General features: G+C 35.1%; 1 protein-coding gene across 6 annotated transcripts in view; it reads right to left on the bottom strand.

The window, feature by feature from the left end:
- The window catches only part of AP3B1 (adaptor related protein complex 3 subunit beta 1), a 374,259-nt gene that overhangs the window by 164,954 nt on the left and 190,154 nt on the right, over window positions 1–19,151 (bottom strand). For all 6 annotated transcript variants that reach the window (XM_074204381.1, XM_074204379.1, XM_074204375.1 and 3 more), the window contains exon 14: window positions 16,419–16,528. In XM_074204381.1, the coding sequence (XP_074060482.1) occupies window positions 16,419–16,528 (110 nt within the window). The remainder of the gene's footprint in view (window positions 1–16,418; window positions 16,529–19,151) is intronic.

Consider the following 19,151-nt stretch of genomic DNA (forward strand, 5'->3'; position numbering starts at 1 on the left):
TGTTGATGAATTGGGGGGGGGGGGTTACTCCCTACCCTTAAGAATGCTGCTAGTGTTCAATGCCTACACCTATGCAGTTGTTGTTTCAAACATTGGCTTTTCTGAAGAAACAATTTATACCATTTTTTCCTATGCAGTTAATTCAGACATAATGGGTTATATCCTCTTTATATCCAATCAAAAGAAAATATTAATTTAACATGGATTATCTTAACATATTCTTCATATACTTTCACTACCTTATCATCCTCTGTAACAGATTCTAGCAAATAAATTATTTTCATGCCTGTTTTTTATAAATGGTATCCCAAGCACTGAAAATGAGATGACCAAATATCTCATGAAATGACAATTCTTCCTTAAAACCAACATCTCCCCATCAACACTTTTGTCTTTATAAAGAGAACCTGTATATCATTCTTCAAAAGACTGTATCTTTTAGTTTATAAAGAGAAAAATGTCAAAGTTGACATTCTCTTGAGAAAGAAAACGTGTGTATAGTTTCCCCCCATCTAATCAACAAATATTTACTGGCTAATTAACATATTGTCCTCTAGTAAGTACCGTGCAATGTGAGTTCATTTTACTGATTGTCTGACCTTTCTGAGAATTTGAAAGATTTGTTGTCCCTTCAATCCTTTTTTTCCTTTTAAAGAAATGGAAAAGTTTTACATGATTGTGCATGTATAACGTATCAAATTGCTTATCATTTCAGGGATGAGGAAATGGAGGGAAGAGAAAGAATTTGGAATTCAAAATTTTAAAAAAGCAACTGTTAAAAGCCATTTTGCATGTAATTGGGAAAATAAAGTGTTATTCATAAAAAATAAAATAAATTAAAATATAAGAAATATAAATTAAAGAACATTTTGAATTCAGTGTGATTGGCTATAGAAATATTTATCATTACAACAACTAATCCTGGAAAGAATATTTTACTTAAAAATTTCCTAGATAAAATTTATAACATCTGATGAAACTCTATGAACTACAGACACACAGAGAATACAAACTGATTGCAGAGTGGGAAAAAGCAATAAAAAAGAGGTGATTAAGTAGAAAAGAATGAAAATTGTCCAAGTGCACTATACAAGCTTATAAGGAAATAGAACATCATAAACTGTACTTCTGGTCTGACCTAAATATATATTAGAAACCTCAAAGGAGCTTAATACTTTAGAGTTGTTATGAACCAAATAAGGAAACTGAGGCCCAAAGTACATCACTTCAAAAGTTCCAAGAGCAAAACTACAATCTATTTCTTCTGACTAAATGGGGTGTTTACACTAGACTATGTAAGAACATTTTCAACAATATTCTTCTCTGTCAAAAAGGAGAAAGTCTGTGAAAGGGTAAATGATCTTAGGAATTCCTAAAAGAAAAATAAAATTTAGACTCTTCTGGATCTTTAATTTTAATTTAATTCTGCCTCAGAAAATTTTTCATGCTCAAAAAGTATCTTACAGTCATATTGTGAGATGTTAACTTCAATTGATTTCTTTCTTTTGTTAGTCTCTTTTACTGCTGATAATTTATTTGTTTTTAAAAAGATATGTTAGTTTGGATTAAGGTGCTCTGTAGAAAGACTATCTCTCCCTAGGCCCAATGTTAAAGATAAATTGCTAGAGGGAAGAGGGGTGGGATAAAATGAATCATGAGCAGTGGATCAGGACAATGATAAATTTGTGTTCTTAAAGATGATAACTGAAGAAATTGAAATGTTTGTTCCTGTGGAGGAGTCTTAAAGAGGGCAAAAGATTAAAAAAACTATTCTCATATGTACTAAAATACTCAAGTTATGCACAGACAGCATTGAAAAAAAGTCAAATTTGGAATAAGAGTTTCAAGTATCTAAAAAAAGCTTTATTCTGATATGTCTTTAAGAAAAAGAAAGATTTAAAAAAAATTAATCGATGCAATGATCTTGGTAATCTCAAAGAAGATAAATAATCTTTTTATACTAACAAGGAGAGTTGCTGTAGAGAGAGAAATGAAATCAGTCAGGATGACCTAGGTTCTAGTTTTGGAAATATACTCAATGTGACACTTAACTCTTAGCACCTCAATCCATCAGTGATAAAACTAAGTACCCATTAAGCATCCATTAGAAACCCATTACCATGCTAGGATATGGAGATGCAAAGGCCAAAATAAAAACAGTAACTGACCTAAAGGAGCATTCTACCTAGTTGGTAGAATGTGCTTTTATAGGCATGAACAAAGTTGACACTGACTTTTGGGATTATGGGGAAACGCTTTATGGAAGAGTTGAACTTTAAAAGAAACTAGTGATTCTCAGAGTCAGCAGTGAGGGGGCAATGCATTCTAGGCAATGGGAAGAAAAAAGGAAAAGGTCTGAGGCAAGAGACTGAACATCAGACAGTAAAAATAATCAAAGATCCTATTTTCTCTGAACTTACAAAATTACATAGAAGAGAACAAGAGTATCAGAAGAGGAGTTTGGGAGTCAGTTATGATGTGTTTTCAATGTAAAGGAGAGTAGCTATATCTGATCCAAGAGGAAAGAGAACCACTAGAGTTTACTGAGTAAGGAAGTGACAGTAAAATGGGGCTGCACCTCTGGAAAATTACTTAAATAGTTGGAAAAAAGAAAGAGTTCGTGAGAGGAAAGAATTGAAAAGGGGAAACCAATGAGGGGGCTATTGCAAGTGTCCACTTAAAAGTTAAATATTGGGGGTGGCTAGGTGGTGCACTGGATAGAGCACCAGCCCTGGAGTCAGGAGTACCTGAGTTCAAATCCAGTCTCAGACACTGAATAATTACCTAGCTGTGTGGCCTTGGGCAAGCCACTGAACCCCATTTGCCTTGCAAAAAAAAAAAAAACTAAAAAAATTAAGTAACGACAAGCATTTATTAAGCATTAAATATATATCTGACATGATGTGAGACATTGGGGATACAAATACAAGCACAGAAAAAAAATACATAAAAGGGAAGGCAGAAAGCAAGAGAGGGAGGAATAATGGAGAGTGTGACCTTGAACTGGCATGGTGGTTGCATGAACAGAGAGAAAGGGAGAGACACAAGAGATGATACAGAGACAGAAATGACTTGGAAACTGAGAAGGGGAGATGGAGGGTGAATCTGGGTGACAGGAAAAATGGGCGTTCCTCAGATGGATACATGGGAAGATTGGTAGAGGGGTAAGATTTGAAAAGAATATAATGATTTTACTTTTGGAAATGTCTAGTTTAGAATGCTGATGAGACATACCAAGTTAAAACTAACTGATAGGCAGCAGGAGGTCAAACTCTGGAGCTCTGGAGGGAGATGAGGTCTAGAATTATCATTCTGAGAGTTAGCAGCATGAAGAAGAGAATCAAATCAGGAGGTTAACAATGGAATTACAAATAAAGAGAAGGAAAGAGGTCTGAGGGCAGATATTTTGAGGCATACTCAAGTTAAAAAGCAAAGGAGGCTGAGAAGGAGCTGTCAAGACAAGTTTGTGGGATAACCAAGAGAACAGCATCAGGAAAATCCAAAGAGGAGAGACTATACAAGAGAAGGGTGCAGCCAATAATGTCAAATATTGAGGAGAAGTTGAGAAGGAGAATTGAGAAAAGGTCATCAATTGCTGGTGATTTTCAAGAGAGCCATTTCAATTGAAAGATAAGGTTGGAAGCCAAATTTAGAGAAAAAAAGGAGAAAAAATAAAGACAATAAAGTACAGACAATTTTTTCAAAAAGTTTATCTGAAAAAGAAAAGATGTAGGTAGGATCTAGTGAGCATCACAAAGATTAGGAAGATGTTGGTATGTCTATAGATAGCAGGGAAAGAACAAGCAGATAGGGAAAGACATAGTTGACTTAGGGGCTGATAGTAGAAGCAACCTACTATTCACTATGGGGGAGGATGAGATCAAAGGGACATGCAAAGGGTTGGCTTTTTTAATCAGAGACTGAATTGAAGGAGGAGGGTACAGGAGATGATATCACAAGATCATGAATTTAAGAGAAGACAGAATTCACAACGAACAATTTCTATTTTCTTAATAAAATTAAGAGTGAGTTTTTTAGTTTGTGAAGATGGAAAAAGAGGAATTCTACAGAATGTTAGAGAAGCCTAAAGATCCAATTAGGAAAGAGTAAAAGAAATGCTTTGCTGAAGTAACAGCAGTTTAGTTGTGATGAAAGAAGATGAGTTTAGGAGGGTAGGGAAGACAGTCAATAAAGTTGCATAATTTGCTATAATTCTATTGAACAGCACCACAGGAATGAAATACAAATTTTAAACGAGTTGACAATTTATACTGGCATACATTTATCCTGGAGAAGTCCTTACAACATTACTGCTCTTGCTTTACCACTACTACTACCACTACAACAATAACATACACACACACACACACACCTTACCTCACACCCCTAAAGTCTTAAGATTATTTGGTTCATCTCAGTTTACCATAACTTCTCAGATAATATATGTATATACATAAAATGAGGTTCTTGAATCTTGTCCATAGTATTTTTTCCTCTATAATATTTTGTATTTTATTCAAGTAAAAATCCAGGCTGGTGGGATGATAGGCTGTTGGTCTAAAGATTGGGTTCAAGGCCACTATGATATATCCAATCCTGTGTGATGCTGGGAAAGTCATTTAAGTCTAACAATGCCTTAAGTAAATGTCTAACACCAAGTTACAGAGATAATTTAGATCTACATTAAGGGAAGAAAAGAAATTTTTACTAATTCTTTTAGTATTACTTTAACAATTCTTTTATTTAAGAAAAGCATTTTGACAGACACTGAGCTAAGTGCATTAGTAGTTTTCTCAGCAAAGGGTAGTTTAATTCACAAAAGCAAGTGCTCTTATACACACATGCACACATGTACAAACACACAGGCACACATATGCACACATAAACAAGCAGAGTCAATACAGAGGATGCACAATGCAGAGGTAATGAACTTGCAGTAAGGTATGTCTAGACTCAAATCCTATCACAGATACTTAGTGGATATGTGACTAGAGGCAAGTCACCTCTTCTCTGAGTGTGTGTTGTCTGTCTGTCTGTCTCTCTTTCATACAGACACACACGCACACACACACACACACACACACACACACACACACACACACACACAAAACACCACCAACTCTTCAGCCCCAAACCACGTTTTAAAATATTTCTCAAATGACAGCTAGGTGACTATTCATAGAGCTCAGCTCCTGGAAGTAAGCAAAATGTGTCCTCATGAAGTTGAGGAGGACATATCTAAGAGGGTCAGATATCAGTTGAAGAGAAGTGAATTAGCTAGAAAAAGTAGTTCTGGTAAATGTTGATTTAGCCCAAGAATGTGATCATTTGCAAGCCTCAAAGTGTGTCTAAATTTAAATTTTATAAGAAAGAAAAATACTAAAAGTTATTGAAGTACTTAAAATGAATATGTGATGTCTACACAAGGCCTGTCTTCTCAGTTAGATTTCTCCCCCTCCCTTTTCATTCTTGCACCCTTTTATGGACATGTTTGGCATTTTAGGTAATTATGAACTTTCTGAGAAACAAGGTATTTTTTCGCCTTGTATTTAATCAGCTGTTTCTAATGCAATTGGCATTAAAAGGAAAATGAAGACTAGTGAGAAAAAGGAAAGATTTACTGAAAGAGAAAAATCCTTCAGCAAAGAAGACCAAGATATCAGGAAGATAAAGCCACTGCATGCAAGTGACTTGGATTTGAGTGAGTATTGCTGTGTTAAGTCACCTCCAGAGCCATTTGGGTGGCTAGTTATGGATCATAACAACTAGAGATGACCCTGGATCTGAGGCAGTCAAGATCAAGTGACTTGCTTAATGCTTAGAAGGTGCTTTATGGATGTTTGTTCCCCTCCCTCAAAGAGTGATAACAGGGATCCAAAGTTCTCACCAACAAGGAAGCCATTCATTAGAGAAATAAGAGATAAATGGTGGTAGCCAGGTAGCCATGTTGACCGACAATGAAAAAGAAGAAAATCTATTGTTTTCCCAAAGCTTGCATTTGGAGAATTTCTCAAAGCATATAACCGTGAAAAAGACCACCAATTTCAGAAACTCATAAAGGAAAAAAACTGTCTGCTAGAAGGAACTTCTAGCAGCTGGAGAACATGGCCAAGGATGATGAGGGCCTTGACAAGGAATTAAAGGGTTTGACAGTCCAGAGGTTTCATCATTACTGCCAAATGAAGGTTTAAGAACAGCAGAAAATAAAGGGAACTGTGGATAATGAAAATAAATACAAGGTAAGGAAGAAGGATCATGTGTGCTAAGTGAATTGGGAAAAGTATCTTTAAAAGGATAATTCTTTTTTTAATGCATGTAATGTTTATTATATAGGCTTTCTTGAAAGCCTATATCACACATTTCTAAAATAGTCTTGTTGCAAAAGTAAACATATTCACCTCTCCCCCCACAAAGGCAGGGGAAACCCCACAAAAAAAATAGGTGAGAGAAAAAGAAGAAAAAAATTGTACTTTAGTCTGTGTTCAGATAAAATCAGTTCTGTCTTTGGGACAGATCATATTTTTAATCATAAGCTCATCAGAGAAGTTGCTCAATATTTTCTTCCCAATGTTACTATTGCTAACTGTATTTCCCCTTCATCTATACCTCCCTGCTCCTATTTAATCTATTTTCTCTCTCCTTTCCTTCTGTTCCTACTCAAAAGTGTGTTGTAAGGCAGCCAAGTGTCACACTGGACAGAACACTGGCCCTGAAGCAAGGAGCACCCAAGTCCAAATCCAGTCCCAGACACCCAACAATCACCCAGCCTCCTGAACCTGGGATCCACCTCTCTGCAAAAAAAAAAAAAAAAAAAAAAAGTGTATTGTATCTGACTGCCATCTCCCACAATCTTAGTTCACTTTATCACCTACACTAACCACACCTTCCCTGTCCCTTTTCCTTTCTCCTATCCTCTTTGTCTCCTTTTTCCTCTAGGGTAAGATAGCTTTTTATATACCATCTGAGTCATTTCCAATGAGAATGAAGTTCCCTCATTTCCCCTCACCTTCCCCATTCTGCTTCATTGCAAAAGCTTTTTCTTGACCCTTTATGTGAAATATCTTAATCCATTCCACCTTTCATCTTTTTCTCCATCTTTATAACATATTATATCTTCATATTCAGCTCTGTCTTGTGCCTTATCTATCTATGTATCTACTCCTTCTGACTGCTCTAATAAATGAGAATGTTTATATGAGTTATCAATATCATCTTCCCATGTAGGATTACAAGCAGTTCAAAATCATTAAGTCCATCAAAATTTGTCCTTTCCATCTATCCTGTCTATGCTTCACCTGAGACCTATTTTTGGAGATCAAACTTTCTGTTTAGCTCTGGTCATTTTAACAGGAAAATCTGAAATTCCTCTATCTCACTGAATGTCCATCTTTTCCCTGAAAGACAATGTTCAATTCTGTTGGGTAGCTGATTCTTGGTTGTAATCCAAGCTCTCTTGCCTTCTGGATTATCATATTCCAAACCCTACAAACCCTGAAATCCTGTGTAATCCTGATAGCATCATGATATTTGAATTGTTTCTTTCAGGCTAATTGTAACATTTTCTGGAATTTGGCTATATTCCTGGAAGTTTTTTTTTTTGTGGGGATCTCTTTCAGGAGGTGATCAGTGGATTCCGTCAATTTCTATTTTACCCTCTACTTCTAGGATATCAGGGCAATTTTCCTGAAATTCTTCAAAAATGAAGTCAAGGCAAAAGACTCATTTCTAAAACATACAGAGAACTGAATCATATAAGAACCATTCCCCAATGGACAAATGGTCAAAGGATATGCAAAGGCAATTTACAGATTAGATCAAAGCAAGCATAGTCATATGAAAAATTGCTCTAAATCATTACTTATTAGAGAAATGCAAATCAAAACTTCTCTGAGGTACCACCTCACATCTCTCAGACTGGCCAATATGACCAGAAAGGATAATGATCACTGTTGGAAGGCATGTGGGAAATCTGGGACACTGATACATTGTTGGTGGAGCTGTGAACTCATCCAACATTTCTGGAGAGAAATTTGGAACTATGCCCAAAGGGCAACAAAAATGAGCATACCTTTTAATCCAGCAATACCACTTACTGGGTCTATACCCTGAAGAGATGATGGAAAAGGGTAAAAACATCACTTATACAAAAATATTCATAGCAGCCCTGTTTGTAGTAGCAGAGAATTGGAAATCAAGTAAATGTCCTTCTATTGGGGAATGGCCTAGCAAACTCTGGTATATGTATGTGATGGAACACTATTGTTCTATTAGAAACCAGGAGAAATGGAAATTCAGGAAAGCCTGGAGGGATTTGCATGAACTGATGCTGAGTGAGATGAGCAGAACCAGAAAAACACTGTACACCCTAACAGCAACATGGAGGTGATGATCAACCTTGATGGACTCGCTCATTTCATCAGTGCAACAATCAGGGACAACTTTGGGCTAACTGCAATGGAGAATACCATCTGTATCTAGATAAAGAACCATGGAGTTTGAACAAAGTCCAAGGACTATTTCCTTTAATTTAGAAAAAAAAAAAACCCTGCTATCTTATTGTCTGATCTTGTTATCTCTTATACCTTATATGTTTCCTCCTTAAGGATATGATTTCTCTCTCATCACACTCAATTTGGATCAATGTATAACATGGAAACAATGCAAAGACTGACAAATTGCCTTGTGTGGAGGGTGGGAGGAGGGAAGTAAGATTAGGGGAAAAATTGTAAAACTCAAAATAAAATCTTTAATGTAAAAAAAAGATAGAAATGAGGAATGGAACAGAGAGAAGGAATTTTCAAGTGGTGAAATACTTTGAGTAAATAAAATTTGAAACAACTAAAAAAAAAATGAAGTCAAGGCTCTTTCCCTGTCATGATTTTCAGATAGCCCAATAATTTTTAAATTGTTTCTCCTGGATCTGTTTTCCAGGTCAGTTGTTTTTTTTTCCAATGAGATATTTCACATTTTCTTCTAGTTTTTTGTTATTTTGGGGTTCTCCCCCCCTCCCGTTTCTTGTTTTCTCACAAAGTCATTAGCTTCCCTTAGCTCCACTTTACATCTGAAGGAGTTGTTTTCTTCAGTTTTCTTATCTCGTTTTCTAATTTTTAAGGCATTCTTCTCCTCACTGACTTTTTGGACTGCTTTTTCTATTTGATGGAAACTAGTTTTTAGGATGATGTTTTCTTTGGCATTTTTTTTGTATCTCCTTCACCAACCTGCTGACTTGGTGACTTGCATCACTCTCATTTCTCTTCCCAATTTTTCCTCTACCTCTCTTACTTTATTTTCAAAATCTTTTTTGATCTCTTCCATAGCCTAAGACCAATATTTTTCTTGGAGGTTTTGGATACAGCTTTAACTTTGTCATCTTCTGAGTATGTTTTGATCCTCCTCCATAGGACCAAAGTAATTTTCTATGGTCAGTTTCTTCCCCCCCCCCCCCAACCTATGACCTGGTTTTAACATGCTTCCCAAGCTTTTGAGTGTTTTTTGGACACTCCTCCAAAGACTTCAATTCCTCCATGGCCTTATGAGAGGCTCTGCCTGCTCTCTGGGCCTGTACTCTGGTCTGTGAATGACCATAAGAACTCCCGTCTGCCCTGGAACTGTGAGGAGGTTCCCTGCTACACTATGGCAATGTGGCAAGCCAGACTATGACCAGGGTCTAAAATGGACAAAGCAGCAGAGTCCTGTCCCAGGGATACCAGAGAGACCTCAACAGTCTACCCAACCCCCTTACCAACTTGGAGCTTAGTGCTCTAGAACAGCTGCCTTGCTGGGTGACTCCAAAGGCCTGCTTCCATTTCCCTTTCCTGAGGCCAACATCACACTCACTCTGGGAGTTTTCCTGCTTACCTTCCTAGTTGTCTTTAGTGATTCCTGGGTTGGAAGGTTTGTAAACCTCTCACACTGCTATGAACTCTTGTGCCTGCAGGAACCCAGGCACCCTGAGGAGTATTCCTGGAAGGCTGGAGCTTGTTCACTCTTGTTGGGCCAGGGTTGCACTGCAGCTTTTTCCAACCCCAATCTTGGTTGAATGGACCTTTCCCATAGATTAACCAAGTTGTCTTGGGTTGGAGAATACTTTCACTCAATCTTCTTGTGGGTTCTGCCACTCTAGAATATGGCTAAAGTCATAATTTTATGGCATTTGGGGTTTTTCTGGGGAAGAGTTCCTGGAAATTCCTGCCTTTAAGGTGTCATCTTGGTCCTGCCCTACTAAAAAAGGTAATTCTTGAGCTAAGCTATGAAGCAAGTGAGAGGGAGAGTGTTCTAAGCTTGGAAAAAAAATTGTTTAAGAGTACAGAAAGAGGAGAGAGTGTCTTCTGTGAAGTGTTCTTTCTTTTCAGCTTGCTGAAAAGTTTGACTAAAATGTAGAACAAGTCAGTCATAATTCATGATCAGCCTAGGAAGAGGGGCTGCTGTCCATGTCTCCTAAAGATCATGGAGAACCAGAAGCAGTGCACTGAATTTTAAAGGGAAAGGTAGATTCTTCAAAGTTTATGCCAATGAGCTTGACTTCAATCCCATCAAAAATTTTGTAGGCATTCTTAAAGGGATAAATTTTGAAAATCTAGAAAGGGAAGTGAGGCTCACAGGGAGTAAGCAATGCTCTATCAAAAACAAGTCATGCCAGACTAACTCATTTCCTTTTTGACAGGGTTACTAGGATGATAGATAATGGGAATACTCCTGAAATAAATATAGCTGAATTTCAACAAGGTATCAGATAGACTCTCATGATTTCTAATGGACAAGACAGAGACATATATGCTAGATGACAGCACATTTAGGGGAATTTAGAACTGGTTGGAAAGGATGGACTAGAAGTATAATTGTTAACAGATCAATGTCAAATTGGAGAGCAGTATCAGGTGAATTGCCCCAAGGATCTATCCTTCCCCATGTTCTGTTCAACATTTTTATCAATGACTTGGGTGAAGGAATAGATGACATGCTTATCAAATTTTCAGACAACATGAAGCTAACATGTTGGATGACAAAGTCAAGATTCAAAAAGATCTTGACAGTGAGGAATGATTCAACAAATTGTGGCATAAAAATACAATGATATATTAAGGCACCCTAAGACTATGAGGAATTTAGAGAAGCACCGGAAGACTTGCACAAACTGGAGTAAGTAAGCTCAACCTAGAGGAAAAAATCTACACACTAATTTCAATGACATTTTTAAAGTCACTAGGAGTATTACTAACTGTAATAATCAATCCTGGCTTATAGATGTGAAATGCTTCATATAAAGCCAACATGTCAATTCCTTTAACTTTTTATCTGTTTTATATTTGGGTTCAAAAAATAATCAACTGAACTTATACAGAACAGAAAAGAGTGGCTAGGCATTTCTTCTGAAAAAAGCTGGGGAAAAAAAAGGAAAAAAAATTTAAAAAAAGAAAAAGAAAAAAGAAAAGAAAAAAAGAAAAAAGCTGGGGGGGGGGGGCTTAATGGACTTCATGTTTAATAGGAGTCAACAGTGTGATGTGGCAACCCTAAAAAGCAGTTTTTATATCAAGCTGCATTCCCAGAGCCACAAAGTACAAAACAGGACTGCAAATAGTCCTCCAAAACTCTGCCCTGGGAGTTAGTTCCCAAAATCAGGTTTTAGGTCATTAAGATAATTTATTCATGTAAAAGAGCAAAATAGCCAAACTAGAACATGAGGATAAAGAGGAGAACGAGGATGAGGGAACCAAATGGGGAGGAATCCTGAAACCAAATCATACAAGATTTTACTAAAGGAACGTGAGATGAAAAGAAGAAAAAGATCAAAGGGTAGAGTGGTAGAAAGAATGATAGTTCTACCTGTTAAAAAGGGATGACATACAAAACAGAGAGATTATATATGGCTCCAGAGGGAAGATCTAGGAGCAACAGTTTGAAGTTGGTGGGGTAAATGTGACTCAGTAGAAGGAAAACTTTCCCCAATTATAATAGCTGCCCAAAATTCCAGAATGCTCTGCCTGCAGAGATAATGGTGTTCTTATCACCAGAGGGTCTTCAAATGGAGACTAGACTGACTAGTTTCTCCTGGATGGTAAAGGAGAAGTTCCTGACAAAATACCATTGTAACAAGATAATTTCTGAGGAGTCTTCCAATTCAGAAAACCTACAATTGTGAGAGTATTAACAAGGAGGTAGGACAAAAAGGCTTTTTCTAGCTAATAAAGTAGAAGCTTGAAGGCTTAAGTTGTTCTGCTTTTGTTTTTGCTTTTGTTTTTCTAGCCCTCAGGCATTTAACTGGAGCTAGAGGAGAAAAATGAGAAAAGATTAGGAGGTATTCAGGCAGCAAGTTAGATTTGTGGTCTCCAAACACTTTCCATCAAGTGTACCTATCACAGTAAAAATATTTGAGTGCATTCTTCAAAATATCTATATATATCTATATATTATTCATATGAATTTACTCCTATATTTAAATACAATATAAATTGCAAAAAAATTTCAAAAGGAGAATTAAAAAGTATTAAATATTTTACATTAAAAATTTTAACTACCAAAAAAGAATTTTTGCTTTTACTAAAATTAAGTGATTGAATATGCATTATTATTTTTGAAAAACTTGGTTTAACACTATGGCTACAGATATTTAAAAATCTAGTTCTAAGTTCAGTTATAAATGAGAGATCAAAATGGAAGAAGTACCTCATTGACTGTTCTTACTAAAATTTGATATTTATTTTATTCAGTCAGAAGATTTTTAATTAAAATTCAGCAAGTAAAATTTTTATGATTGATATAAGCTTTTCTTCCAAACAAAACAAAAAATGAAACATTTTTACATTCCTAAGACACTGGTTCCAAACCTCCTGAAATTCTGTTCTAAAGATGTTTAAACAGGCTAGAAAATTCTGTTTCTAGATTAAGTGTGTAGAATGTAGATAAACAGTACACATACACTGTTTTTCTGCAATAGAAACTTAGTTCTAAGTACTTAGCATTTAGAATGTACCCAAATATTTTTACTGTGATAGGTATGTTACTAATTATTTAACATATCAAGGTACAATAAACACAAGGTGAAGCTCACTGTTAACAACAGTAGATGCAAATTTGCATTTCAACTAATCTTGAGGATTCCAAATCTTTCTGGCCAACTTCTTATCAGATTCAATTAGATGGTGATTATTTTTATCCAGTAATGTGGCTGATAATGAACTCATGCCATAACCAAGACAAAATTCAGTTCTGCCATTTTCTCGTGGTTCACTTATGCTCACATTATTAGTATTATCTGTAAGCTGCTGTTTGTTCAAAGAAAATCTAAGTTTCTTTTCTACTTTGTGGGTACTGGTTTCATTACAACTAAATAAAATAAATAACAAATGTACTTAACTAGATTTATATAAACTAAAACACTGATATGTATTACAAAGCAATGAGTTCACCTCTGTTAATCTTCAAGTGCTATGGAATTCTGGTTCCTCATTCAATATTTCTTGTGTACTTTTTACATGTATCACACAGATATAGGTAGCTATCAAACCACCTGATATTTTCCTTCTCAAATTTCCATGGATTATCTTGCATCCTCTATTTTAAAAACCATTGATTTAGGTAAATTGGAGAATGCAAAAAAAGTAGTAAGACTACAGTTCCACTTCTTGACTGTTATTCCCTTAAGACCTTGCTCAGTTATACAAAAGAACCTTTTCATTTCTACCCATGAGTCTTATTTATAAGTATTTGCCTTTTTACTCCTTAATATGAATGTTTATTTACATGTTTTCTTGTATGGAAGAATTAAATTCAATAAACAATTCATCACTAAACATCATTAAACAATTCATCAATAAAAATAAGTGACAAAGTCTCTTTTTAAAAACAAAACTGATTACACATTAGAAGGAAAAAATCCCCCCTTTTTCCCCACCACCTCCCATGGATCAGATCATTCAAACCAATAGTTGTCCACCTTTCACTCACTTCATGCCACTAGAATTCACATAATACATCACTTGAAATCTTTGCCACCAAATGTAGGAATTAAAAATTACAGGAAGAATTGATCATGTCTCCTCATTTTCATATTTGTAGAACTCTCAAAAATAATTCTGATATCAAATGCTGAAATGAGTGGCCCTAGCTCAACTGGTTTCAGTAGAGCTAATTCACCAGAATGTAGAGGGCGCTTATTCCAGACTAATGGAGCTTTTAATTTTCTCAGTCATCAGTAGGAAGTCATTGTTCTCATATAAATAGTCCGACATTCATAAGTTTTTTCAAATTTCAGTTTGATAGTTTTTTTAAAAAACAAGAAGAAATAATTTTGAGAACGATTCATAAAGCATAGTTAATGTCATCTCTCCTATGAAGTTCAGCTCCATTTATGAGTATCATTAAACCGCAATTTTGAATCAAATAAGGACTTTAAACAAAAGAAATTCTTCTTTATATATTCATATACTTAATTATTATGTATATGAAAAAACCTGTAGAACAATTCAAACTAGAATATAGACAGTAAACTAAACTTGATAATGTAACTTCTATAAGACATGCCAAGGACATTCTACTGATATTTCTGCAAAGCAAAGTACAAAGCAAAAATACAAAAAATATTGCTTATAATATGTTATAGGACAGTGCAAGAAACACAATGCTAAAAGTTAGACCCAGATCATTAACATCTCATTTTTGAACAAATGCACCATTTTGAAATACTAATAGGAAAGGAAATTTAGCAAGCAAAAATTTTTTCAGGTTTCAATAAGAATGATTATTTTACAAGAACTTAGGAGTGAGTCTTCATAGAAAATAAAAATATATACTAAAAGTGTTCCTATACAGCTATACAGAAAAAATTAATTCTCTCTCTAATCTTTTTTAGAAAAAAAATGGACTTAATATTGTCATTTAACTGTTGCAATCATGATGCTATATATGCTATATAGCTTTTTTAAAAAAAAATCATGAAACATGAAAGTGCAATGGAATCAGAATTCAAACTCATTAATTTTAGGAATCTGATTTGAATTATCAAGCACAGTCCAATGAAGGTGGTTCTAATGTGGCTAGTAATAATTATTATCTTATATCATTATCCATCATGTTGAAAGGTGACACTATTGGGGAGATAATCTGGGGAGATAATCTATCTGTGTCTACTGGGTAAGATAAAAAGACCAATAAACGGTCTTTCAATGTATCCATGAATAATTAAAGTTCTGAGATTTGAATTTGAAATAAATATTTGGGAAGCCAGAGCCACCTGTGCCATTGGTTCTAAGTTACGGATTCTTAACCTAGGGTCCTAGAACAAATTTTTGATGACAGAATTTCACTATAAATAATTTCTCTTTTGCATTTCTATGTATTTTATTTTATGCATTTCAAAACAATATTCTGAGAAGAGTTCCACAGATTATATTTCAAAAATTACCAAAATGGTTTTTGACATAAAAAAGGTTAAGTATCTTTCATATATTTTCTTTATGTTTCTAACTAGGTGAATTGCTTTGTTTGTGCCTTTGTATGCCAGAGAGGTATGTTATTTCTTTCTTCCTTCCTTCCTTCCTTCCTTCCTTCCTTCTTTCTTTTCTTTCTTTCTTTTTTTTAGGTTTTTGCAAGGCAAATGGGGTTAAGTGGCTTGCCCCAGGCCACACAGCTAGGTAATTATTAAGTATCTGAGGCCGGACTTGAACTCAGGTACTCCTGACTCCAAGGCCGGGGCTCTATACACTGCACCACCTAGCTACCCCTGTAGTATGAAATTTCTAGGTATTTCAACTGTTTTCATTTATGATTAAACTGCCTCCATTCAATTCATACAATCAAACTAATGGGAAAGGTTATTTTTATCTAATCTCTCCCTTTAGCCAACTCAATAAAAACTTTCAAAAAAGAGTTTTACAAGCTAATAGGCTGAACATGTTTACAAGGCTTGAATATTGTTGAAATGGTCTGGCCATTTAAGAAGGGCTCCTTTACTGATGAAACTTTTCAAGAAGTCCAATATAAGGTCTACTGCAAGTCTAACTCTAAAATCCACATCAGAATGATTACCAAAATTACTACTATAACCATAGCTTTTGGTCCATTATCATCCATGATAATATACTTAATGACAATTTGACTTTTCCTAGAAGCACCTCCAGTTTGTTTTCTGATGGAATCATTAGTGATTAGCATAGAAATCATTATGGCTATCATAGGATTCTAACATTCAAGTCATATTTCTTTCAATTAACTTTTAATTAAGGACAGCTTGGTAATATTGGCAATCAGGGCAAAAAAAATTCAACTTACTAGCTAATGGAATATAATACTATTGAATTTTGTATATCTTCATTTTTTACAGATGCCAATCATTACCATCCTCTAATTACCAGCTTGTTTCTCCCTACCTTCAAAAAAAAATCTACCTTGAAAATTTAAATATAAGGTTAATAGTTACTCACAGTGATGCTGTCCAAAAGCTTGGCCATGTGTTTGATAATCTCACCATGCTGTGCTGGCTGCATTTGTAGCAATTTCTTAATGACGACCACACTTTCTGCAACTACTATTTCTAATAAAGACAAAACATACATCTTAAATTACTCAATGATTAAGTTAAGATACCATAAGCTTGTTAATCAAGAAACAATATGTCAGAGTGGACAGCACTGCTCTTGAGTCAGGAAGAACAAAGTTTATATATCTCACCAATTACAATTAGGAAATTGTGCAACTCTGAAAAAGTTAGTTTAAATAAGTCAGAAATTGGTTGCAATATGTTTAGTAAAAGCAAATATTATAAGTAGTAGAATTCTCCCACATTGATAATTTTGTCAAGTTATGTATGCTTGTTCATAATGTAAACTTATAACAAAATGCTCCAAATTTTTAAAAGACTGTGGCAATACAAAGCATGGTATAAAATCCCTAGGTTTAGTGCATCACAAGTGAATGCAGTTCCTATTGCCTCTTACCCAAATGTACAATTCTACTGCTCTCTGTTCCCTAATAGGGTAAGGCAAAGCAGCCAACTAAGGTGGTCGGCTGGCACAGCTCACACTTTTGCACTGAATTTGTTCTCCTCATCAACCTCATACTACCATTACCTTACCTTTGTGGAATACCTCAGTTTTCAAAAACTTTTACATAATAGGTTCATTTAAAGATCATAACACTGCTTGGGAAGGAAATCACACCATCTGCCACCCACTTTTGCTACTACAAGATAAAGTATCTGATTCTCAGAGAAGTGTCTTAACCAAAGTCACAGAACTATGAAAGAGGAGATTCAGGAATAAAATGCATGTCTTCTTACTATCTAGTATCCTATTATACCAAACTGATTTACAAAGTTGACAAAGAATATCTACATCTCATATGGGACAAATAAAAACCCCAATTAAATGTCCTAATAACTTTTCAGTGAGATTTTTTTTCCTCAAATTACCCAAAGAAATTAAGGGAATTTAAGTGTACATTAGGAAAATTCTGAGGTCTTAGCACTTAAAACACCAACATCCTATCTTCCTATAAAGAGAGGCAATAAGAGCAAAGGTAGAGAGTCTAACAAAGAAAGCAGTCTCTGCTGAAGGATGATCTGTCAGATTGCCAGTCCCATGTATCATTCCCAGTTTCAAAGATTCGTTTATTATTAGTGATAAAAAAAAAAATCAGACAATGTCTCACCACAATGTTACCTCAAGCCATAAAATAAAGAGTAGAAACTTTGGCCATGACATGTATAGAAACTGACAAACCTACCTCAATAATGATGTATCATATATATAGATATTTCTGTTAAAAGATTAAGACACTGATTTTGTATTATTTACTCCCCTTCCTTTTTTTTTTAAGTTAGAGATTATCTGCAGGTTCAGTAATATATTCTCCTGCACATTTTAATGAGGATTTTAAATAGGCAAGCTGTTCTAAGACTTATAAATCATGCATTTCAGTGCTTATTTTCTGTAACAGGTAGTAATCACTTGAATGAAATATGCAGTTTTTGAAGCCGAAAATAACAGATGCAAATGCAGATGCAAACTGCTTTGCAGGAGTAAATTCATGCTATAAAGAAAAGCAACAGAAAGTCAAATTAAAATAAAAGGCTGATGTTAAAGAAACAAGAGTAGATCATAAAAGTCAAACCCTATCTAAGAATATACAAAATTCCCAAATACCTATTTATTTTCTGTTTATACAATTCTATCATCATAAAATTATGTTTACAAGGTTTTTCCATTGTTTTCTTTTTGTTTCTCTTGAAGTCAGTAAAGATTTTTTAAGTCTCTAATCAATGATATTTGTTATGTTTTTCATAACATGCTATTATTTTTATTTTGCTTCCTTTTTCTTAATAGGAGAACTCTTTGATTACATAGGTAGAATTTCATTTCAGACACCTTCCATTTATTGAACAATATTCCTGTTAGGAGCGTTGAACACAAAACTAGTTATGCATTTTCTGACTTCTCAAAATCTGTTTCATGAAAGATTAACAACACCAAGGATTCTCTTCCTTTGCAATTATGAACTCTATCCAAAAATGAAATGTTCCTTTTACTCAAATGTCTTGTCATTTTCAACTTAAGAATTTTCATTTGTGGAATAAAATTAAGTCCAGATTAGTTTCCCCAAGATTTATTTCTAACCCCTAAAAGAAAGATACATATACTCATAAGAGTCATAGCTCAAGAGCCTTAAGGGATCCAAGAGACCAAGCAGCCCAACTCCCTCACTAGGCAAATGGAGAACCTGAGTTGGTGCTTAAAAGACTTGATTGAAGTCCCAGAGTCAGTGGAATCTGAAGCTGGGTCCTTTACTATAGCACCTCTCAGGTTACATAATTGTAGCTTTCAGGTCAGCTAGATGGCATAGTGGATAGAGCACTAGACTTAGAGTCAGGAGGAAGAAAGTTCAAATGCAGATTCTTGATCCTCACTAGCTGTGTGACCTGGAGCAAGTCACTTAACCCTGACTGCCTCCATCCAGGGTCATTTCCAGTTACCCTGATTCCTATTTGGCCACTGGATCCAGATGGTTCTGGAGGAGAAAGATCTAATTCGAGTACACACCATGGTCTCAACTCCCTGATAATATGGTCTTCTTTGAGAACAAAAAATTATCCCTGGTAGCTTTCATTTATAACTGAAAAGGGAACATAAAATTTTGCCAGACTTGATTTTTGTTCATCA

This window comes from Macrotis lagotis, chromosome X (genome assembly GCF_037893015.1).
Source record: "Macrotis lagotis isolate mMagLag1 chromosome X, bilby.v1.9.chrom.fasta, whole genome shotgun sequence".
Lineage (NCBI taxonomy): Eukaryota > Metazoa > Chordata > Mammalia > Peramelemorphia > Peramelidae > Macrotis > Macrotis lagotis.